The 23,135-nt window shown below is 48.7% G+C and overlaps 1 protein-coding gene across 5 annotated transcripts; it reads left to right on the top strand.

Moving 5' to 3' along the window:
* The first annotated feature begins 7,799 nt into the window (after positions 1–7,799).
* On the top strand, positions 7,800–22,922 carry TGIF2 (TGFB induced factor homeobox 2). Of its 5 annotated transcripts, none has more exons than XM_027070027.2 (3): positions 7,800–7,933; positions 11,603–11,828; positions 20,168–22,922. In XM_027070027.2, the coding sequence occupies exons 2-3, from the start codon at positions 11,637–11,639 to the stop codon at positions 20,687–20,689; spliced, it is 714 nt and encodes a 237-aa protein (XP_026925828.1). In that variant the 5' UTR covers positions 7,800–7,933; positions 11,603–11,636; the 3' UTR covers positions 20,690–22,922. The 5 variants fall into 5 exon arrangements, with proteins under 5 accessions (XP_026925828.1, XP_026925829.1, XP_026925826.1 ...); XM_027070028.2 differs by lacking the exon at positions 7,800–7,933 and adding an exon at positions 7,985–8,074; XM_027070025.2 differs by lacking the exon at positions 7,800–7,933 and adding an exon at positions 8,018–8,167.
* Positions 22,923–23,135: the final 213 nt, after the last annotated feature.

Below are 23,135 nucleotides of genomic sequence, written 5' to 3'. Positions count from 1 at the left end.
TCAGTCTCTGTGCTTGTGGTGCCAAGCCTGCTTGGGATTCTTTCTCTCCCCTTCTCTGCCCCCCACCCCCTCAGCCACCACCACCAGAACCATGCACCCTCTCTAAATAAATACATAAACTTAAAAAAAAAAAAAAAAAAAAAAGGAAGGTTTTATTTCAGTGTCAAAATCAGGGTAAAGTGCAAGAAATTTCATTTTCCAAAAGGCCAGGAGGGACAAATTATACCCAGATCTTCTGAAGAGATAAGTCTCAATCCTGCCAAGATATTCATCCTGAGGACTGAAGGCTCATCTGTGTTTTGTGGGACCTGAAACTTACATAATTTGGGGGAGGCCTTCACTAAGAAAAAGAGTGTAAAATTAAATACACAATATTTGGGGAAAATGTGAATAATTCTTCAAAAATGAGAAAAAAATTATAGCAAACTACAAAGTTTTTAAAAACTAACAAATATCACAAACATCACAAAATCCAGAAAAATAACACTGTATTTTTATTAACTGCCTGAAATACCTCTGTAAGTCATTTTTCCTACTTTTTGGGCCATATTCTCTGATGGTCCTTCATATGAGAAGGGTTTTGTAATACCACATTATAGAAAGAAAATAAAGATGACTCAGTCTTTCTCCTAACATGTTCATTTGTAACTGTATACATTGCGTTTTCAAGTACATTCTTGGCAGAAGGAAACTTCCATTTTTAATAAGTGTTGGTAAGAACGGAGTCCTTTGCTTCTATTTTTACAGCCTTTGTGACTGGAAGAATTTTCCATAGACCAGCTTCTGACTCCAGATGTTTCAAACCTTGCTTATCTTCCTTATGCACTTCTGGTGCAGATGCTGTGGGACACCTGTCTACAGGGATACTACCTCTGTTCCTGCAACCTTGTGTCATGACAGCTTTTGCTATACCAGGACATGTGTGAACCACTAATGGAAGTGACTGCAAACCACACAAACCAATAAACCCAAACTAAGTGCATTCAAACTCAACCTTCAGCCAGATCCAAAAAACAGCCAAGACTAACACATGGTCACTTAACAGGAGAACAGTGAGGAGGGAAGTCATCATGGAATAAGACAGTGGTCTTAACTGATTACAGTGAAAACTGCTTAATTTCGTACATTTTATAGAAATATATGACCCCTTCCAGGGCCTTGGAAGAGAAAAGAGCAAGTAAGGGTCCTTAAGGCGTAAGAGTCATTATCTCAATTCAAAGGCTTTCCTTCCCTGGCCAAAATCTGTCTTTACCTCCTCCACAGTAGTAGTCTCAAGATACCTCCTCCATGATGATACCATGACACACAGTATAAGAACTCAGTGCCGAGGCACCTGGGTGGCTCAGTCAGTTGAGCATCTGACTTCAGCTCAGGTCATGATCTCATGGTTTGTGGGTTTGAGCCCTGCATTGACTCTCTGCTGTCAGCACAGAGCCCGATCTGTGCTTTGGATCCTCTGTCCCCCTCTCTCTCTGCCCCTCCCCTGCTCACACTCTCACTCTCAAAAATAAAAAAGAACTCACTGCCTTGGAAAAGGTGACATCACACATCCAAGAAGACAGGAAAGAGGATAAGAAATGTATGCCATTTAGAAAAAAAAAGTTATGGGGATTCTAAGCCTCACACTGTAAACCAAAATAAATTCCAGGTGCAGTAAAGGGTTAAATATTAAAAATTAAGCCTTCAAGGGGCGCCTGGGTGGCTTAGTCGGTTAAGCGTCCGACTTTGGCTCAGGTCATGATCTCACAGTCTGTGGGTTCGAGCCCTGCGTCGGGCTCTGTGCTGACAGCTCAGAGCCTGGAGCCTGCTTCAGATTCTGTGTCTCCCTCTCTCTGACCCTCCCCCATTCATGCTCTGTCTCTCCCTGTCTCAAAAATAAATAAACATTAAAAAAATTAAAAAAAAAAACATTAAGCCTTTAAGGAACAAAACCAAAAAGTATAAGTGAGTACCTTTTGATCATCAATACTCTTTCTTAGCCCAAAAGCAATGTACAACATCACAAAGACTGACATTTGACCAAGTGAAAAGTTTAAACATAAACAAGCAAAACGGGCACCTGGCTGGTTCAGTCAGTACAGCATGTGACTCCTGATCTCAGGGAGTTTGAGCCTCACGTTGGGCATAGAGTTTACTTAAAAAATAAATAAATAGGGGCGCCTGGGTGGCTTGGTCGGTTAAGCGTCCGACTTCGGCTCAGGTCATGATCTCATGGTCCGTGAGTTCGAGCCCCGCGTCCGACTCTGTGCTGACTGCTCAGAACCTGCAGCCTGTTTCAGATTCTGTGTCTCCCTCTCTCTCTGCCCCTCCCCTGTTCATGCTCTGTCTCTCTCTGTCTCCAAAATAAATAAACATTAAAAAAAATTTTTAAAATAAATAAATAAATGGACCACTTGAGTGGCTAAGGCGGTTGAGCATCTGACTCTTGCTTTCATCTCAGGTCTTGATCTCAGGGTTGTGAGTTCAAACCCCATGTTGGGCATAAAGCCTACTTACAATAAATAAATAATTATTTTTAAAAAATAAAACAAAACTGGGGCTCCTGGGTGGCTCAGTCGGTTAAGCATCCGACTTCAACTCAGGTCATGATCTCACAGCTCGGGAGTTTGAGCCCCACGTCGGGCTCTGTGCTGACAGCTCAGAGCCTGGAGCCTGTTTCAGATTCTGTGTCTCCATCTCTCTCTGCCCCTCCCCTGTTTATGCTCTCTCTCTCTCTCAAAAATGAATAAACATTTAAAAAATTTTTATTTTAATAAATAAAACAAAACCAACTCAGCTTAGAAACATGTAAGGCAAACAATAATCTTGGGGAGAAGAAAAGCCTACCTGCAACAAATGTAAACAAGGGTTAAGCATTCTTCCTACTGAAAAGAGCTTGAAAGTCAGAAACAAACTCAAGACTTCAAAAGATGTGCAGATAATACACAGGTGACAAATGCCCAACATTTATGAAATGTTAAGATCTTCAATCTCACAAATAATAAAAAATGCAGATATTTTTAAAGAACCAAAAGCTATTCTTCAGCCAACAAACGGGCAAAGATTCACACAAAATCACTAACACCTCCTGTGGCTCAGGACCTGGGTGAGCAAGCACTCAGTCACTAAAAACACTGCCATGGAGAGTATTTCGGGTTTATGCCACAAAAATATCCATTCTTACTCTTTGTCCCAGTAATTCCACTTTAGAGAATCTATTTCAGGAAATTCAAAATTGCAAAGATATTTATGTATGAAATGTTAATTGCAACCCTGTCGAAACTGGGGGGAGAATGTAAATAAGAGGGAAGAGAGAAAACACCTCTTAGGATGTGTATTTGCATGCGATTACATGAACAGGAACGTGGAGAAAGGCAAGTAAGAATACATACCTGTTAGTACTGCTGATGCTGGCAAGTGGGAATGAAGGGGGAGGTTATTCACTTTTTCTCTATATGCCTCTGCATTGATTAATTTGCTCTAATTAACATAGTATATTGCTTTTGTAATTAAAAATATACTCCAGGAGAAGAAAATTCCCATATATAAAAAGATGAAACCTCGCCAAATGAATGTTATCACCATCTATCCTATCACACCAACCCTAATAAAAGAAATGAAGAAAAATACAGTCATTAAGTCTCCCAAGTCCCACAACAGCCAACTCTGACTGGCTGACTTCTATAGCCATGACTGGAAGTACCATAGCCAGCAGCTCACAGGTAGGATAGACTGCCAGAAAATCAAAAGGGATTTTCCTAATCCCCAAATTAAAACCACAACACTCATTACTTAATCTTTGTCTAGAAGCCAGAGGGCATCAAGAGAAGAGACTGTGGTATGCCTACATGCAGGTCACTGCCACATCCAGGCCACCACCAATATCCCTGTGTTCAAATGCAACAACTTCGGTCCATCTGAAATATCGTTGTGATGCAAACTGTTTGCACAGGAAGACAATCAGATAATGAAGCATGACCAGAACAAAGCTTAGCCTGGCTATTTAAGAAAGCCATGCAGATATATACAACTTTTAGGTAATATTCCCCAGTACTTAAACCAGCAAAGATAAAAACAGAGGCGCCTGTGTGCTCAGTCAGTTAAGCATCCGTCTCTTAGTTTCAGCTCAGGTCACAATCTCACAGTTGGTAAGATGCAGCCCTGCATCAGGCTCTGCACTAACACTGGGGAGCCTGCTTGGGACTCTCTCCCTCTCTTTCTCTCTCAAAATAAAAAAACAAACTTAAAAAAAAAAGATGAAAATAAAAGAGTTGTGGGCAAACAAGCATTTATATATATGTTGCTTTCAAAAATCATTTAAACCATATATGGGAGAATGCCAAAGAAGGAAGAGACCTTTAGGATTGTCATGTCCAACCCTCTCATTTCTCAGATGAAGAAGCTGGAACTCAGATTGTCAAATGCCACGCAGCCACTAGAGACAGAGCTAAGACACTGATAATGGTATCTGCTCTTCTATACGCACTGAAAGTAATTCACAAAGGGCTTTCCCAACCATTATTTTCTCTGAGCCTCACCAAAGCTGCATGATTCCACAGAAGGGAAAACTGAGGCTCACAGGGTATGGATGATATGCCTACATCACCTGGCTAGTAGCTCCAAATCCCAAACCCCATACCCTTTCTACTAGCCGGCACTGTTGCCCAAACCTTTCCTGACAGCCTAGGCAGTGGGTTCCCCAGCTTTAAGCACACAGCCTGTCAAGCACTTAGCACTCAAAAATTAGGTGAATGAACACCCAAAACTAGGAGAAAGCTATGCAAATCGTGGTTGATCAACAAAATACAAAAAAAAAAAAAAAAAAAAAATACAAGGCTTTTTAAAAAGGAAGATGCTGGTAAGCTGAAGCCCAAATTAGATGAAGAGTTGCTGAACCTCACATGAGAGCAACAAATCTCCTAGCCCTCAGAGACAGGTCTCCACCAATTTGGCCTCCATTACTCAGAGCTGCTTCACCTGACCACCCTACCTCCAATCACTTCCTATCTCTTCTCAGCCAATCTCAGGAACCTGCAGGGCTCCCTACTGCCCACAATGCCAAATCTAAATTCTGTGCCCCTTGGCCTTCAAGGCCCTACCAGCTGACCAAGTCCACTGTTTCCTGAATTACTCACTGACCCTGGCCTTTTCGGGATTCTTTCCCTCCACCCCACAGAACCGCATCTCCTTTATGCTGCCAGATCTAGCCTTGACTCCCTTTGACTCCAGGTGAAAACTGGTCCGTTTCCCCACTTCCTTCAACCCCAGGCATAAAGGACAATGTGGACTTACAGGACATTCATTTGAACCTATGTGATAACCAAGTTCACTAGAAATAGGTATAATGAACAGGGAGCCCCATCGACAGCAGTCTCTCATTTGGGTTTTCCAGTATAGCAGCAGTTGCTTTATGTAACCTATCCAGTCCCTTTTCTGGCCTGAGGGGTCTTGAGTTCCTGGAGCTCTTCCTAAAATGGCCCACTGGAGGCAACCAGGGGAGCACAGGCACTGATGCCAAACCTACCTGTCCTTCCCATCCAGACCCCACCCCAGATCTGTCCCAGGAGTCAGGACTCCAGCTTCATTATCAGGCAAGTCCCTTCTTCTCTCAGGGACCCAGTTTTTTTTCATATGTGAAAAGGGGAGAGAGGGTAGCAAAACTGAAGAGGAAAATGACATAAGAATAACTGCCCAGTTATTAAAGGCTTTCCCATAAAAGTTACTAAGTATATCCAAAGTCCCTTCTTGCTGGGATACTGCAAACTGTCATAACACATACATCCCCCATCCCCTTGGCCATCCCCTAGGTTAGTGTGCACAGACCTACCCCATTACAACATCCCAGAGTTGCTGTGAAGCAGTCAGCTCCTGGTGAAGGGCATGTAGTTGTTTGGAGTCTTCCACCAGAATGAACACTGCTGCAAAGAACAATCTCATATAAGCATTTATCTTTGTTCTGGGATTATTTCTCAAGATAGATTCCTGGAAATTCGCTTACTGGCTTAGAAGATGTATGCATCTTAAATTCTGATACTAGTTGAAAAACGTGGGAATTCTCAAATTCCACTGGTATTTAGGCTTCACCTGGGGAAATCTGTTTACAAGATGCCATCGTGAAACACAACCAGCCTCCTTTTACCTCCCAGCCCTTCCCCTCCGCCTCCAGGAAGTCTGGGGAGGGGCTCCTCAAGCTGCTTCATTATCCAGTTTCCAGGTGGCCCTGCTGCAGGAGGAAGGAACTGCTGCCTTCTACTTGTCCCAGTGCACCTCCCCTAGCACGAGCCTTGGGAAGCAATGGTCCCGGGGGGCTGCCACTGGCAGAATTTGCAAGAAGGTCTTTGGGCTGTAGCCCAGGTCCCAGTGGCTTTCCCCAAATGGGCAGTCTGGCCCTCACACACTGGACCGCAATCCCTGGCACTGAGTGCTGGGGACAGAGTCCCTCCTCTGGGCTCACCTGGCTGCACCCATTTCCCCTTCCAGGCCCCCTCTTCTGAACATTCCTGCCCCATAGGCTCCTCCTGTGTCTTTGAGCCTAATGACCAGGGCCCAGTTGTTTCACCTTTACCCAAGACTCCCAAGCCTCCCTTCCCTCAGAGGCAGAGCACCATTTCCCCCAAGAAATCATTTGGGGCCTCTGTCTCCCCATCTGTGAAATGGTGAGCATTGGGTGGTGGCACCCACATTTTGAGTGCTGCTGTGAGGAGGGCAGTGTGGCCAACTAGGTTCTAAGAGTTTGCAGGAAAGTCTGGCTTCAGTGGGGAAACCAGGTGAGCCTCCACAGTCATTTTATCAGCATTCGGACTGGCTTAAGGCCTATTAGGGAAAAACTTGATTTTTGTTTTCGGATTTCTTCTCTGCTAAAGTTTAATTAGGACCAAAAGCCATTACAAGGCTGCTCAAGTGTCCTAGATATCTGGGACCAGATGAGGACCCAGAGGCCCAGAAAAGGCCTTGCCCAGATTTAGGCTGACTCCGTGCTGCCTCGCTCTGGGGGATACAAAGTCTGGTGGGAAAGCAAAGGGGGTCCGGTCAACAGGCATTTCACTTTGTGGTACACAGCAAAGCGCAGAGAAGAAAGTGCTGGCGCCGCTGGAGAATACCAAAAGGAACACGCTGGGTTGGGAGTGGTGGACAGAGGAAAGAGAAACCAGCGAGGAGTGCTGGGGGTTTCCAGTCAGGTGGTCTGCCTCAGTGGGCAAAGGGCTGGGCTCCGCTGTCCGACCCTCCTGGGCTGAATGACACTAGCTGACTGTGAGTCTAGAGGCCTCTGCAGTTCATGGGTAAACCAGGAGCGGATTCGTTAACAGGACCAACCCCATAACCCAAGGATTAGACGGGATGGTACACACCAGGGGTCTCGCTCGCCATCGCTGTGTTACAAACACTCCTTAAGCGCTGTTTTTACCTCTGGCCGCCACTCGTGTCCTAGACCCAGGAGCTACGTGCTTTGGGGTTGTCTCCCAGGCAGCCTTCTACCCGACTCTACCGGCCACTGAGGGCAGAAGAGGCGTCGCATTCAGAGCCAGGTCCTCACCAGCTAGGAGGAAATCCCCGGACTAACCGGGCCTCAGTTTCCTCTCGGTGCAATGGGAACAATTCCACCGCCGGCGGGAGATGTGGCGGAGGGAGCGTTCCCACACGCGTCAGGTTTTGCATGACTTCTCGCCTCCGTAACGGCCCGCACTCCCAGCACCGAGCACACAGTAGGCGCTCCGGAAACGCTCTACGAAAGGAGGAACGGGCCACTTCCTGCCCCCAAGCGGACTCTCCGGAGGCAGGGTTCCCACCACTCCTCCTCAGAGGCCATGTGGCATTCCTGAGGGTGGGGGTGGGCGCAGGAAGAAGGTGCCCTCCCGGCCCCGCCCCCTCCGGGAGCGGTGGGCGGGACGAAGCCCCTGGCCGCCGACAGCCCGCCCCGCGGGAGGTGGGCGTAGCTCGCCGCGCTCCGCACAAAGTTTGTTTTCTCCCTCCCGGCGGGTGGGGGAGGGCGAGGAAAGCGCGGGGGGGAGGGGGGGAGGGAGGAGAGGGGATCTGACGTCAGGCCGCGAGGTGCTTTCCAGCCGCGAGCTGTCAGGCCGAGTGTCAGGCCCGGCAGGTACGCGGCGCGCTCTCCCGGCGCCCCCCGCCCCCTGCCAGGACGCCCGGGACCAAGCCCGGGGCCGCGTGGACGGAAAAGCCGCTCCGAAAAGTCAGTGCGGGGCGCAGGAGGGAGACAGAGGCGGGCGGGGAACGCGCGGACAACTTGGAAAGTTTCTTTTTCTCCGCCGGGCGGGGGAGGGGGCGTCGTCCTGGCGCGTGAGAGTGTGGGTGTGTGAGCTCGGGTGTTTGTGAGCCCCGACTGCGGGGTGCGAGCGGGGGCCGGTGGGGGGACTGTCCCATTCCCCCCGGTTGGAAGCTCTCTCGGGGCCCTTCTGGGGGGCCCAGCTCCTTACGATCCCAGCCTGTGAGAGGGCCGCCCCTGCCCCGGGCCGGGGTGAGCGCGCGGGGGGCGGGTTTGTTTGGTTTAAAAAGTGCACGTTGCTAACCGCCGGCAGTGCCCCCCCACCCCCCGCCGTGGCCAAGCCGAGGTGGGGGCCGTCGAGAGTGACAGCTGCGGGTGGGGGCAGCGGGAAGGGCCCGGGGCTGGGGGGCTGGGGAGCCCGCGCGAGTTCCCCTTTCCTGGAACAAAGGAAAGTCTGTCTCGGAGGCATCTGTCACTCCCAGGCGGGCCAAGGAAGCAAGGCGCGTGGGGCCGGCGACCCGAAGAAAGTTTGTGTGCGTCCGGACCCTCGGGCCAGCCGAGCGTGAGCCGAGCCTCCCGCTGGGGAAGCGCGCAGTCTCCCGGGCAGGGGGCGGCCAACATGGAGTCTGGGCGCAGGGCTGGGGGGGGGCGGTGCGGAGGTGGGAGCCCAGCCCCCTCCCCTCCCCCTCCGGGCCGAGTTCGGAGCACAAAGCCGAGCGCGCAGGCTCGGCCATCCCCGCGCCCCGAAGAGTCAGCCAGCGCCGAGTGGCGGGGGAAGGGGGTGGGAACCAAACTTTTTCCTGCCCCGGGACAGACACGTGAGTTTTCTTTCTTCCAGAGCCCCCGCCCCACCACATTTCGGGTCCGAGGGAAAGCGGGGGTGCCGAGTCTGGCGCGGGGTAGGGGGCTGAGGGGTGCAGGCGCCCCTAGCGCAGGCCGATTCCCCGCCGCCCCGGGAGCCATGTGCTCCGACTAGGTCTGGGCCGCGGGGGAGGCTGCGCGCTTTGTGTGAACTGCTGGGAATGCAGCTTGAGTGCGCGGCCGGGGGAGTGTCGGGGCGAGCTGTGGGAGTTGTCAGAAAGTTCGTTCGGGAGTGGCCGCAGGTCGGCGTCGTGGAGTGTGTAGGAGGGTGCACCCGGTGTCGTGTCGTGAGGGTGCTGCCACAGGCCAGTTGGGGTAAGAATTGATCGCTGGTGTGATGACGTTTGGAGTTTCCCCAGAGTTCGTGGGTGGGCGGGTCGGTTGGAGTTTGTGGGTAGGCATGTATCCAGGAATTGGGCTGTGTCGTGGGTACCAGTTCTTCGTGCTGGACGTGGGATTCAGTAAACTATGTGGGTGCTGTGTTTGTCGGTGAAAATCATGGTGGTTCTAGGAGCTCAGCGATGGTTTGGTGCCTGTTATCTCAGCGCTGTTAAGAAGGTTGCCTGGTGGTGAGGGCGTGTGTGTCTGTCTCGTTGGGGGTGGGGGGCGGTGTATGTTGGAACCTCCGGGATTGTAAACTGGAGTGCAGGACACCAGTGGAGAGAGGTCTGTGGAGACTGAAGGGTCATCTCCGTGGGCCACTTCGGGAACCCTGCAGACTGGGACTTGGCTGGTAGCCAGGGTGGAATTTGTACAGATAACCCTGAGTAAACTTCTCATAGCTTGCCAGAGCTGCATCCCCGAGCCCAGATCCCAGCTGCCCTAGCCAGCTAGACTTCAGAAACTTGACTTCAGAAAGCAGCCTGCTCTTGGTGTTCTCTGAGGAGTGGCACCTCTAACCAATGCCTGTCTCACCTCCAGGTGGCCTGGCTGGGAGGGTAGACCCTTCCCTCGAAAGCCTGGCCTAGCCAGCCCAGATATCTGGGCTCTGGCCCAAGTCGAGGAAACAAAACCTGGGAGATGCCAGAGTCTGTTGGCCCAGCCTGGGAGATGCCAGAGTCCTGTTAAAAGGCTGAGGAGGGAGGAGCCTCCAGATTCTGGCATTAGCTTGCCCTGGAACTTTTGGTTTTAAAATGTAAATCTCTTTTGCATGTGTGAACAAGAAGTTTGTCAGGGGGATGAGCAACTGATTTGGGTTGTCTAGGGAAACACCTTCCTTCATTTGACAGGTGAAGAGGGGGCTCAAGCCCAGAGAGGAGAGCACACTTGCCAAGGTCACATAGCCAAGATGGGAAAACCAGAGCCCAGCCTTGTTCATTTATCTGAATTTTTGAGGAGTTGATTCATGGACCAAGCCAGGGGCTTAGATGACAAAGGAGAATGTCTGAGACAACCAATAGGGATGACTCAACACTCTTCTCTGCATGGTCCACAGTAGGTGCAGTAAATGTTATGTGGATTGCTGTAGGGACATGGTGATTAATAGACTTTCCAGACCTGGGCAGCAAGATGGTATAGACTTTGGAGGTTTGAGAGGAGTTGGTTGGTGATGGTGGCAAACCTTGGTCCAAACCATATTTCCATACTATATCCTGGAGTTGTAATTTTCTTTTTCATAACAGTTTTCTTGAGATGTAACTCCCATACCATACAACTTACCCATTTAAAGCAAACAAGTAATGGTTTAGTATATTCACAACTATGTAGCTACCACCACAGTCAATTGTAGAACATTTTTATCACCTTAAAAAGAAACTCCATACCCCTTTAGCTATCATCCTTCTCTTCCCGTCCAGCCTCTTCTAAATATTTCATTAAGTTGGAATCATATGTGTTCTTTGTGACTTGCTTCTTTCACTTAGCATATTTTCAAGGCTCATCCACACTGTAATGTGGATCAGGACTTAGCAACTTTTTGTGGCCAAATAATATTCCACTGTGTGGATGGACTACATTTTTGCTTATCCATTCCTCCGTCGATGGACACTTGGGTTGTTTCCACCTTCTGGCTATTACGAGTAACGTTGCTGTAAACATTTCTGTTGAAGGCTTTGTGTGAACATAAGTTTTTCATTTCTCTTTGGAAGGTGCCTAGGAGTGAAATTACTGGATCTCATGGTACCTGTTTAAGTTAAGGGCTTTCTCTCTGGGCCTTGGTTATCTTACTTATAAAATGACAATAATAGTAGTATCTCTCTTAACAAGGGCTTTGTGAGGATTGAATGAGATAATAAGTGTGAAGTGCTCAGTACAGAGCATGGAAAACAGACTCTAGTGGTAGCTATAATTATTTCTAGTCCAGTACTGCTTATTAATAAGCTGCCATTTACTTCAGTAGTCATCTACTGGCCCCATGAAATGGAGGCATCTTGGACTCATCCCTTCTAGGTTGCCCAGGCCATAGTATAGCCTGAGACTTTGATTTGCTATTCCCCCATTTCTGGTGTCCCAAGTTCTAATAATGATGTGTTTGGGGACAGGGAAAGGGTGAGAGGCAATGTGTGGTAATAATGTCCCCATCCCCTTTGTCACTTGTTCCAGGCTTGCCCAAGGTCCAGCCTAGCCCCTAGACACCATGTCAGACAGTGATCTGGGTGAGGATGAAGGCCTCCTCTCCCTGGCAGGCAAGAGGAAGCGCAGAGGGAACCTGCCCAAAGAGTCGGTGAAGATCCTCCGGGACTGGCTGTACTTGCATCGCTACAACGCCTACCCCTCAGAACAGGAGAAGCTGAGCCTTTCTGGACAGACCAACCTGTCAGTGCTGCAGGTAAGAAGCAAGCAGCGGGAGACCCGGGTTCTAGTCCTGTCTAAGCCCTGTCACTAATGCACTTTGTGACCCCATGAGGAACTACCTCCCCCCCGCCCCCCCCCCCCCCCCCACTCTCCCTGCCTCACGGGAAGACAATGACATGAAGTCCTTGGGCTAGATATCAGTTTTGGAGAGTTCTGAAGAGGCAAAGCGTCATTATTAAAGTCTTGATGTCATTAACAATGAAGGCCATGGGAAGGCTAGAAGGCATTGAGTGTTTGGGATTTGGCCTCCAGCCCCAGAGCAGTGTTTGGATAGTGACTTGGTTGTAGAAAGGCAGCTAGTGGTCTGCAGTGTGGTTAAAAAATGAGTTGGGATCACGGTCAAGGAAAGGGCAGAGAATTCAGAGGTTCTGGGTTCAAAACCCAGTTCTGCTACATAGGAGCTGTAGACATCTTGATTTCTCTCATCTGTAAAGTGGGGATTAGAATCTTCCCCTGCCTGAATTGTTAATAAGGAGCAGATTCAGAATTGGATGTGAAAGTGCTGACTGGCTGGCTCAGCCAGTGGAATGTGCGACTCTTGATCTTGGGGTTGTGAGTTCGAGCCCCAGGTTGGGTATAGAGATTACTTAAAAATAAATTTTTAAAAAATTTTTGTTAACGTTTATTTATTTTTGAGAGAGAGAGAAAGACAGAGCACGAGCAGGGGTAGGGCAGAGAGAGAGGGAGAGAGTGCCCCAAAAATCTTGAGGCACCTAGTTGGCTCAGTCAGTTAAACATCCAACTTCGGCTCAGGTCATGATCTCACAGCTCATGGGTTGGAGGCCCATGTTGGGCTTTGCACTGACGGCTCAGAGCCTAGAGCCTGCTTTGGATTCTGTGTCTCCCTCTCTGCACCTCCCCTGCTTGCACTCTGTCTGTGTGTGTGTGTCTCTCTCTCAAAAATAAACGAACATTAAAAAAATATTTTTTAATAAAATCTTTAAAAAAAAAAAAAGAAGAAAGAAAGAAAATAGGGGCACCTGGTGGCTTAGTCAGTTAAGTGTCTGACTCTTGGTTTTGGTTCAGGTCATGATCCCACAGTTTCCTTGAGTCCAAGCCCCGAATCAGGCTCCCAGCTTACAGTGCGGAGCCTGCTTAGGATTCTCTCTCACCCTCTCTCTCTCTCTGCCCCTCCCCCACTCGCACTGTCTCTGTCAAAATAAATATATAAACTTTAAAAAAAGAGAGAGAAACAAGGTAAGTGCTTTGTAAACCTTGCACATGAGCATATCTGAAAATTGTGTTATCTACTTTTTGTCAGAGTGCAAGGTATTATCTCCTTTGAACTGCCCCAACTGCTGATATGTAGGTGTGGTTCTGTTTTCAAAGTGCTGAGGCAGGACACCCTGGACTACCACTACTTTGCTTCCAGTTTGGTTCTCACCTACCTGAGAGACACAGAGCAGTCCCTCAGCCTAACAAAGGCCCACCCCCTACCCCACTGGACCCCAGTGCTTCCGTCATGAGCCAGCTAAGCCTCACCCTAAGCCCCTCTGCCACCTGTTCTACCTCTGTCTTTTCCTAGCCTATTACTTCAATCTACGATGCTGTCTCTCCCTCCTTCCCTGACTGTACTCTGAACCTCCCATCTCTTCCCAGCTCCCATCCCTCCTCCATGATGCCTCATGGTGAGTATTCAGCCCTTAGAACTCCTGTCACCTGACTTTATACTTTCTGGGTAGTGGTTAATGGGAGTCTGTCTGCAAGAAAGGCTCTAGAATTACAGACCCTGACTCAGATCCCATCTTCTCCACAAGAGGAAGCCTGGACGTTGGCCAGGTCCACTGCCTTTTCCTGAGCCTCATTTCCTCAACTGAGAAAGGGAGATGATTGTTGGCACTTTCATAGCACATAAGGGGGAGGAACGGAGAAGACGAATTCAAGGCTCACTGTGAAGTGAGCACAGAGTGGGTGTTTCTGCTCTTCTCCTCATCTCTCCTAGATCATAGGTCTTGGACTGACCCCACATGTCTAGTAGCAGTGCCTAGTATTTCATGGTATACCACTGAGCACTCCCAACTACAGTTGAGATCCCAGAAAGGAACCAGACACATCCCTACCTTCAAGGAATATCCAGTCTAGGATGGGAAATTGAGGGAAGACCTAGCCATTGGTGTTTGCAAAAAGTGATCACTGCTGGGACAAAGGCAGCAGAGACCCAGGCAGGGCTTCTAAGCCAGTCTGGAGCTTCAAAAGGCCTCCCAGAAGAAGTGGACTTGAACTATGGGATGTAGAACAACACAGGCCAAAGGCTGGAACCTGAGAACCAGGATTACTTAGATAGGCTCTTTGTTGGTCTTCTGCCTCCAGCCTTTTTCCCTCAGTCCATTTTCACCTCTCTCTCTCTCTTTTTTTTTTAAGTTTATTTATTTTTCAGAGAGACAGAGACAGCTTGAGCAGGGGAGAGGCAGAGAGAGAGGGAGAATCTCAAGGAGGCTCCACGTTGTCAGCACAGACTCCGAGGCGGGCTTGAACTCATGAAACAGTGAGATCATGACCTGAGCCAAAGTCTGATGCTTAACTGACTGAGCTACCCAGGCGCCCCATGAATTGGGTTTACTAATCGGTTCATGAAATGGACAGCATCTTATCTAACATCTAACAAGTAGAGAAATGTTCCCCTCAGCCCATTCTCTTGAACACCCAAGTATAAATCTGATTATGCCATACACTCCATGGATCCCATTGTCCTCTGGATAGAGTCTAAACTCAAGAGCTCATCAGCCTCATCTCTCAGTCCTTACTTTCTCTGAGGCCTGTGAACCTTCGGACCTCTGTGCCTCTGGGCCTTCTCCTGTGGCTTCTTCCTGACTTTTCTGAACTGGCACACTCCATTTAAGCATTTCCTCATGAAAGCATTCTTTGCCTAGCTTTGAGGCCACTGCTGTGTATTCCTGGTAAACCTCATACCTGTGCTGTCAAACCACACATCATACTGTATTGAAATTGCTTTTGGTCAGGGTCACTGTTTCTTATATCTGAGTAATGTACCAGTTTCTTTTAAAGAAGTTATTTTTCATGGACCTGCTTCCTCCTGTCATGTTGACTTGAAACATTTTTATTATCATTATCGTTTAAGCACATACAAACATAAAACTGGGTTAAAAAAAAAACAACTTCTTGCTTTTGCTCCTATAAATTGTAAAATAACCAGTTTTCCAAAGTAAATAAATATCAAACCAATGAGACTCTATTAACTGCATTAATGTAAAATGGTAGGTGGGGATGGTGTTTGGCTGACTGGGCTGTGGTGTTGTAGTATGAAAAAGGCACAGACTCTGGAGTTGAGCAAGTCTGGATTACCAGAGGCCATGGTGCTCCTACTCGAGATCGGAATGGAAACATAAAGTTAAACCTTTTTGTGAGAACTAGTGGATCCCTGGAGGATATATCCCTGATCCCATTTAGAGAAATATAGGTCTGGGGCAAGGATTTGCTTTTGGAAACTTCTGAGGAAGGGCACCTGGATCCTGGCGTGTTCTGGTGGGAAAGGTTCCATTGGTGGCCTCCCTGCTCTAGAGTCATGCTGAGAGTTAAGGAGCAGTGGGGACCATGTGGCCCTTGGTGGAAACTATACCATGAATCCCAAATGGCCCCTATCCATACACCTCTGGTTGGTGGTCTTACAGACACCTCGGATTTCTCGATTGGAAAGCTTCTCCAAGCTGGCTCCTGCCCTTTCTAAGGGGTTCCCCTCAACTGCCCTTTCTCAGCTCATTTGGTCAATCACCAAATCCTACACATTCACCCCTTAAATATTTCTATAATATGGCTTTCCTACACCACTTGTCACTCTATTTAAAACCCTTCAATGAGGGGCGCCTGGGTGGCGCAGTCGGTTAAGCGTCCGACTTCAGCCAGGTCACGATCTCGCGGTCCGTGAGTTCGAGCCCCGCGTCAGGCTCTGGGCTGATGGCTCGGAGCCTGGAGCCTGTTTCCGATTCTGTGTCTCCCTCTCTCTCTGCCCCTCCCCCGTTCATGCTCTGTCTCTCTCTGTCCCAAAAATAAAATAAAACGTTGAAAAAAAATAAATAAATAAAAATAAAACCCTTCAATGAGTCTTACCAACCTAATGACAATATTACTTGACCCTGTCTGCAGAGCGGGCCTCATCCCTTCCCCCCATATTCATGCCACACTGATCAGTACCCCAGACCACTTTGTTCCCACTACTGACCAGGGAGACCCCCCAACCCTCAAAGGAGATGTGTGCTCCCACAGTACCAGGACTGGGTCAGCATTTGGACAATGAACTATAACTGCTTTTTAGAACACACCAAACTCCAGAGGCCAAGTCTTACTTAACACTGGATCCCAAGTGTTTAGCTCAATGCCTGGTATCTGGTAGGTGCTCAGTAAATAATTGTTGAATTGATGGAAAATGAAGAAGTCCTGGAAATGTCAACAGGCAGGACCTCAAAAGTAAGGAAATGTGGGGGCCCTCAATTGGGAAAAATTGCCTTAAGTCCCTGGAGGCATCTCTTTTTCCTATATTTAATTTTAAAAATTTTGCTGTTTATTAAGAACATTTGCAAATATCCACAAGAGAATATTCTAATGCACTCCTGGTACCAATCACCTGGCTTCAACAAGCATCAGCATTTTGCCAAGCTTGTTTTCTCTCTCCCTGGGGACAGCTCTTTTGATTGTCTCCTTTAACTGGCCCAGGAGCAGTCTCATTAGCAAGTCAATGAGTCATTTAACTAACTGGTTTGCTGGTACTGGCCTGGGGCTAGGCAGTTGGGAGGGTAAGACCAAAAAAAAAAAAGTCATTTTTGAAGGGTTTTCACTGGTCCCTGTGACACCCTATAAGCCCACTTTATTGCTGTGGTTTCTGACTGTTCTCAGGGGCCGTTTGCCTATTGGGGAGGGAAGGGTAACCTGGCAGAGGGGGCTCAGGCCCCACTCTTTCACTCTACTACTGATGGGGTTGTCCTGTGTGCTGGAAACTGGTAGAACAGGCACTATCCCTGCCCTTGGGTAGGGTCCTGTGGGGAGGGAAGACAATATTTAGTGAACTAAGAATTCAGTGTAACTAACTCCCAATGTAATTGGTATAAAAAAAAAAAAAGACACCAATGTGGGGTCAGCTGAGCTCCCCAGTCCTTGAAGTCCATTAGGACTCCATTCAAATGCAGCTTCCTAAGAGAAGCTTTTCCCAAAGCTGGAGGGAGGGTGAGGGAGGGGGGAGGTTAAACCATTGGTTCCCGAGCCCGGGGAAGCAGAACTTGGGGGAGCTTGTTTAAAAATACACATTCCTGGGGCACCTGGGTGGCTAGGTCAGTTAAGCGGCAGACTTTGTCTCGGGTCATGATCTCGTGGTTCGTGGGTTTGAGTCCTCTCTCTGCCCCTCCCCCACGCTCGCGCGCGCTCGCACTCTCTTTCTCTCAAAGATAAACATTAAAAGAAATAAAAATAACACATTCCTGATCCTGCCACCATCACTGGATCTATAGAGCAGATGAGAGATAGTGTTTTTTTGTTTTGTTTGTTTTTTAAAATCTCCACACCTAACGTGGGGCTCAAACTTACAACTGGGAGATAAGAGTCGCATACTCTTCCAGCTGAGTGAGCCAGGCACCCCAAGATAGTTACTTTTTTAAGTCCCCCTCAAGGGGATTCTGATAGCCACATGACTTTAAGAACACCTGGGTATGGGTGGTCACAACACACATTGAAGGTACAGTGATGTTTAGGGAAGGTCTTTTCCATGCCCTTCACTTACTCCCTTTTGTTTCTTTCACAGTTGAAAAGACATTAAAATTAAAGCACTTGTGTTGCCTTCTTCAAAGGCCCTCCTCTGATCCTCATGGCCTTCATCAGCTTCCTGGTGCTCCCCCCCTCAACTCCCATCTGCCACAGTGATTCCTCCCACATTCTTCATCCCAGCCACTGATAAAAAAAAAAAAAAAAAAAAATACTGGCAGGACAGCAGGCTTTCAGATAGGGGCCCTGTTTTATGGTAGAGAGAGGCTTTCAGGCACCCAGCCTGTGTTGTGCCATATCAATGACAGAATTCACCTTGGCATTCTCCCTACCAACTCCCCAAGGACCTTGAGTGGGGGCAAGCCAAATACACTCTTTTCCTGACTTGGGCATGGGTTGGGCAGCTGGAAGGGTCTACAGAGAATCCTGATAGCCTACCCTCACAGCTGGCACTAGTGGTGCACTCAGGCGTCCTGCCCTTGTCTGGCCCCCCTCAGCTGTGCATTTCTATCGGATGAGAAGACAAAACAGACAGTATGCTGCCAAGTGTTCTGTGGACCAGGGTGAGCATGTGGAAAAGTATATGTGGGGGCGGGGGGTGTTTTTCTGCTGTTCTTTTCCCAGAATTCTAAGCCAAAATGGGAGGCGCAGCTAGGGGCTAGGTGCCCACACAGCTGCTAGTAAACGCCTAAGCTCCCCTCCCCAAGACTGCTTTCTCAACAGAAATGCTCATCCCTACTTCACTTGACCCAGGTCACTGTGACCTGACCATCTCCCCCACATGGAGAGCTAAGGTGAGCAGGCTCAGTATCCTCTGGTAGCACAGGTAGCAGGGAAGGCAGCTGCAGGATGCAGAAATGGTAGCATCTGAGCAAGCAGAGAAGGCTTCGGTCTCTTCACCTGGCAGTGGGGATTGCTTGAAACAGGGCCAGCCTTCAAACTGGTGACCTTGAGCAAGTTACTGAAGCCCTCTCTGATCAGGGCCTCTGTTCACTGGTTCAAATAAAGTGATCATCACAGAATCTGTCTCATAAGCTATAGAATAAATGAGTAATTAGATGAGAAATGTTCAGAACCGCACCTGATTGGTTTTAGGATTATGATCATGATTATTCAGTTATCTGTTCTGTTTGGTAAGGCACAGCAAAGCACAGTAAGAGCAGCAGTAGGGGCCCTAAAGCCAGGAGACCTGGCTCTACACTTGGAGCCTGTGTGACTTTGGGCAAATTCTTTGTCTTTCAAGAGTTTGGTTCCCTTTTTAGTACTTCAGGGACACTGCTCACTGCCTTCCAGGCTTGTACGCAGATTAAACATAACACAAGTGAGGGGCACCTGGGTGGCTCAGTCAGTTAAGCGTCCGACTTCAGCTCAGGTCATGATCTCACAGTTCGTGAGTTCGAGCCCCACATCGGGCTCTGTGCTGACAGCTTGGAGCCTGGAGCCTACTTCGGATTCTGTGTCTCCCCCTCTCTCTGCCCCTCCCCTGCTCACACTGTGTCTGTCTCTCAATAATAAATAAACGTTAAAAAAAAAAAAAAAAACGTAACACAAGTGAGATGGCTGGCATGATACTTGGTATCAAAGGTGCTTGTTCCTTTCCTTTGCCGCGCCCAGCCGTTCAGCCTTACCTCTCTCTGGGGCTCCCCTGCAGCTATAGAGCATTCAGGTCAGCCAGTGTCACTGATGACTGGTGTTGTGTGTGCTCACGTGTACTGGGAAGACCATAGAGATGAAGAAAAATGAATGAAAATCCCCCATACCAGGCTGGAATGGAGAGGAAAGAGAAGCCACAAGGCTCTGGATCTGTCCTGACCAGGATCTTTCCCAGCCTGACAGGGCCAGGAGCCTAGTGGTCCCTGCACCTGTGGAATGGGTACAGCTGCAGCCTGCTGGGCAAGGAGCCATGCCAACTCCAGGCACCAGCTCCTGTCATAGGTGGTTGTCCGATTGGCTGGGTAGAGGCAGATAGAGTCCACAGAAAGAAGGTACCCAGGGGCTTGTCCTGGGGATGGGCCGAGAAAGGTGATAAGCAGGGGTAGAAACTGGTACAGGAACCCTAAGGAAAGCTGGGCCTTTGATCCATTCAGTAAACAGTAATGTTAGGCATTACTGCAGCCCACACAGTTCCCAATATCCCAGCACATAGGAGGTAAGGGGGAGAGGGTTCCTGTCTTTGCCCCCTACAGCAGCTGGTGCTTGCTTGGTGAATATAAACTGGAAGAAGAGACAAGGGTCAGGAGAAGGATCTACAGTGTGAAATGTAGGTCAGGCCACTCTTGAGGCCCTTTAGTGGTTTCTCCTGGTGTTCTGGCCAGTGGGATAAGCCCTGCCTGCTTCTGTCAGTTCTATCCTGAGTCACCAAAGACTAGATCGGGTATTCCCATTATTGTCCCCTCCACTGGACCTTCCCTTCATTGGCTGAATCATAGTTGCAATTTTATATTCACTTGTATGATGACTTCAATTCTCAATTCCTAACACGAATGTGTCTGAGGACTGGGATTGTGTCTCTGTTGTTTGGCTGCTGTGTTTCTGGGGCCAGGAACTTAGGTGCTTCATAGCTGGTTTTGATTGAGTGAACTGACCACAGACTCCTACGCATTCCAGATATGTAACTGGTTCATCAACGCCCGGCGGCGGCTTCTACCAGACATGCTTCGGAAGGATGGCAAAGACCCCAACCAATTCACCATCTCTCGCCGCGGGGGTAAGGCCTCAGATGTGGCCCTGCCCCGTGGCAGCAGCCCCTCGGTGCTGGCTGTGTCTGTACCGGCCCCCACCAACGTGCTCTCCTTGTCTGTGTGCTCCATGCCACTCCACCCAGGCCAGGGGGAAAAGCCAGCAGCCCCCTTCCCACAAGGTGAGCTGGAGCCTCGTAAGCCCCTGGTGAGCCCTGGCAACACACTCACCCTACTGACCAGGGCTGAAGCCGGAAGCCCCACAGGTGGACTCTTCAACACACCACCGCCCACACCCCCAGAGCAGGACAAGGAGGACTTCAGTAGCTTCCAGCTGCTGGTGGAGGTGGCGCTACAGAGGGCTGCTGAGATGGAGCTTCAGAAGCAGCAGGACCCATCACCCCCCTTACTGCACACTCCTATTCCCTTAGTCTCTGAAAACCCCAAGTAGGCATCTGCCAAAAGGGGTGCTCGAGGCTCGAGCCAGCTGTCCTGGGTTTCCATTTTGGTTCCCTTTCATACAGAGGGTTTTCTTTGGATCACTGCCAAACATCGGGGTCATCTCCTCTGTCCAGAGGTCTTCAGCAGGGAGATGCCAGCTGGTGTCACTGCACTGTGATGGGGACCTCTCTGCTGACTGCCATTTCTCCAGGCCTCCTCAGTGATGAGATTGAGATCGGAGACAGGCATGGTGCTGCTGCTGCTTCTCCAGAGAATGCCCAGGACACCTTTGTTCCAGCCTGCTTTCCTAGGCTGGGCATAGGAAACCTACCACATTCAGACCTATGCCCCTGAGCTGGGCCTCTTTTTTGTTAAGCCAAGTGTGGACATTCCAAGTTCGTAAGTGTGAACAAAAGAGAAGAGGAACCCAGAAGATGTAACAGAACTGACTCCAGTTGAATGTTTAGGTTTTCACTAAACTTTGTGTTTATTTTTCCCTTTTTGCTGGGGTTTGCATTAATGGAGTAGTTAGCCCAGGTGTGGGGAGTGAGTGTGTTGCGTGATGGAGTCTGATGAACTGAGAACCATGCACCACTGTAACTGGTGTTTTACAAGGAAGGAGTATTTTTATTTTGGGGACCAGCTAACTCTCAATTCCAAAACATTGTTGTATTGTTGTTTTAATTTACCAAAAGAAAAAAAAAAATCTGGAGCTTTGGCTTTTCTGCATCAGGCACAGAAGGGAATAAAGCCTTCTTAAGTATAAAGAGAGGGTCCAACAGAGAATCTGACCAAACCTTCTAAGCACAGAGCAGAGAAGGATGATAAAACCAGAGAGGTGGTTTTTTTTTTTGGGGGGGGGGGGGGGGTTATTTTTTTTTTTTTTTTTATTTTTTACTATATTTTGGGGAATGGGGGAAGTAAGCTAGACCAAGGCAGTGGGTTTTTTGGTTGTTGATTTTTTTTTTCCTCTTTAATGTTTTCCCCTTCTTTATCCTTGAAAGCTTCGCCCTGCAGCCTGAGTTTTGAATACCTTTAAGAACTTGGATTAGTGGGACCAGAATGTCAAAAGCTCCCGGTAGCTCCTACTTGGAGAGAAGTGAGCCATCTACTGGTCAGGAAGCCCTGTAGCCGACTCAAGTGGGCAGCTTTTCCCACGATGGTGGCAAGAAACTATTCGTGGAAGAAGTAAGGAATGGTGCCCCCAGCTGCTGAGGAACTGCCTTTTAAGGAGGCTGCGGCTGGAAATCAGTTATGAAGCCCGTTCACTGTGTCTTTGTGTTGCACCTTTTTTTAAAATTGGAGTTGCAGAGGCCTCTGCCCTGAACTTCACAGTGAAACAAATCATAGTTGGTCTTACTCTTCTCCCTGCTCCCCATTTTTTATTTTGCTGTCTCACTGCTGACAGCATTCAACAGCAATATGCCCCATCTTTTTATATATCCTAAGAAACACTAATCCTAGGTTATTATTAGCCAAAATATTTTTGTTCCGAATAACATTGTTACTGGGCCAAAAGACCAGTCAGGAGCCTCCAGCCTGTAGTTTCCTGAAGTTGCCAAGTCAGACACAAGGGGGAGATTCCTGGGGAGTGACTGACTTGGGTGGACCTGGCCAGAAGAAAGGCAGCAACATGTGTTCTGTCCTTTCTGGGATGATCCCTGAAGTTTTCAGGGAGGCTACCCAACTTCTCAGTAGCTCAGCCTACCCATTGCTGTGGGAATGGGGATTGGTTATTTAAGGAGATGGAGCTTTGCTCTAAGTGGGCAAGTTTCCTAGGCTCTCTCTTTTGCCGCCCCACTGCCTCCTTGCATGTCCCAGGGGGATCAGGGATCCTCACCCTCCTGAGGCCCAGCTGGGAAAGAAAGAACATAGCACCTTCAAAATTAGTTGAAGTTGCTGTTTGCCCAGCTTCTTCTACCCCACCCACGTGTGTGAGCCCAGGTCTAGTGTGACTGTTGGGAGATGCTTTTAGCAAGGGACCCTGGAAGTGTGTAGGGCTGGGGTGGTGCACTGAGCGGTAGAGGTGGTGAGGGGTGAGGGGTGAGGGAGCCATGCTGCTGAATTCTGGTTGGCATTCCCCCCTTGTGCAAGATGGGGAGGCTGGGGGTGGGGCAGCCTCTGCTTGGTTCGGTTGTGAGATAAACCTGGAGAAGACAGTTATCCCGTTGAATTATTTGAGCAAAAAACTACTGTAAATAACTTTTGATTTTGTCTTTTGTCAAATAAAGTTTGTTTTTGGTTTTTGTTTTGTTTTTTAAAGCAGAAACAGATTGACCCACCATGACCCTGGGCCCAGCCTGGAGATAGGGCAATTGCTGAGTTCTTACTAGGCCTTATTGCTTTCCCCTCCCTCTAGTAGCCACCTGTAAGTGTTGTACGCCCTATGTCCTTATTTCCTTGGCTTCAGTCCTGTTCCATATCCCATTCATCACAGTGTGCAGGGAGCCTATGCA

This window comes from Acinonyx jubatus, chromosome A3 (assembly GCF_027475565.1).
Source record: "Acinonyx jubatus isolate Ajub_Pintada_27869175 chromosome A3, VMU_Ajub_asm_v1.0, whole genome shotgun sequence".
Lineage (NCBI taxonomy): Eukaryota > Metazoa > Chordata > Mammalia > Carnivora > Felidae > Acinonyx > Acinonyx jubatus.
This window is presented reverse-complemented; position numbering and strand designations above follow the sequence as displayed.

What these genes read in the sequence shown, in the direction of transcription:
- TGIF2 (XM_027070027.2), top strand. Translation starts at nt 11,637, where the DNA reads ATGTCAGACAGTGATCTGGGTGAGGATGAAGGCCTCCTCTCCCTGGCA. An exon ending in CCAACCTGTCAGTGCTGCAG is followed by an intron (nt 11,829 to 20,167) that starts GTAAGAAGCAAG and finishes TACGCATTCCAG; the next exon opens with ATATGTAACTGGTTCATCAA.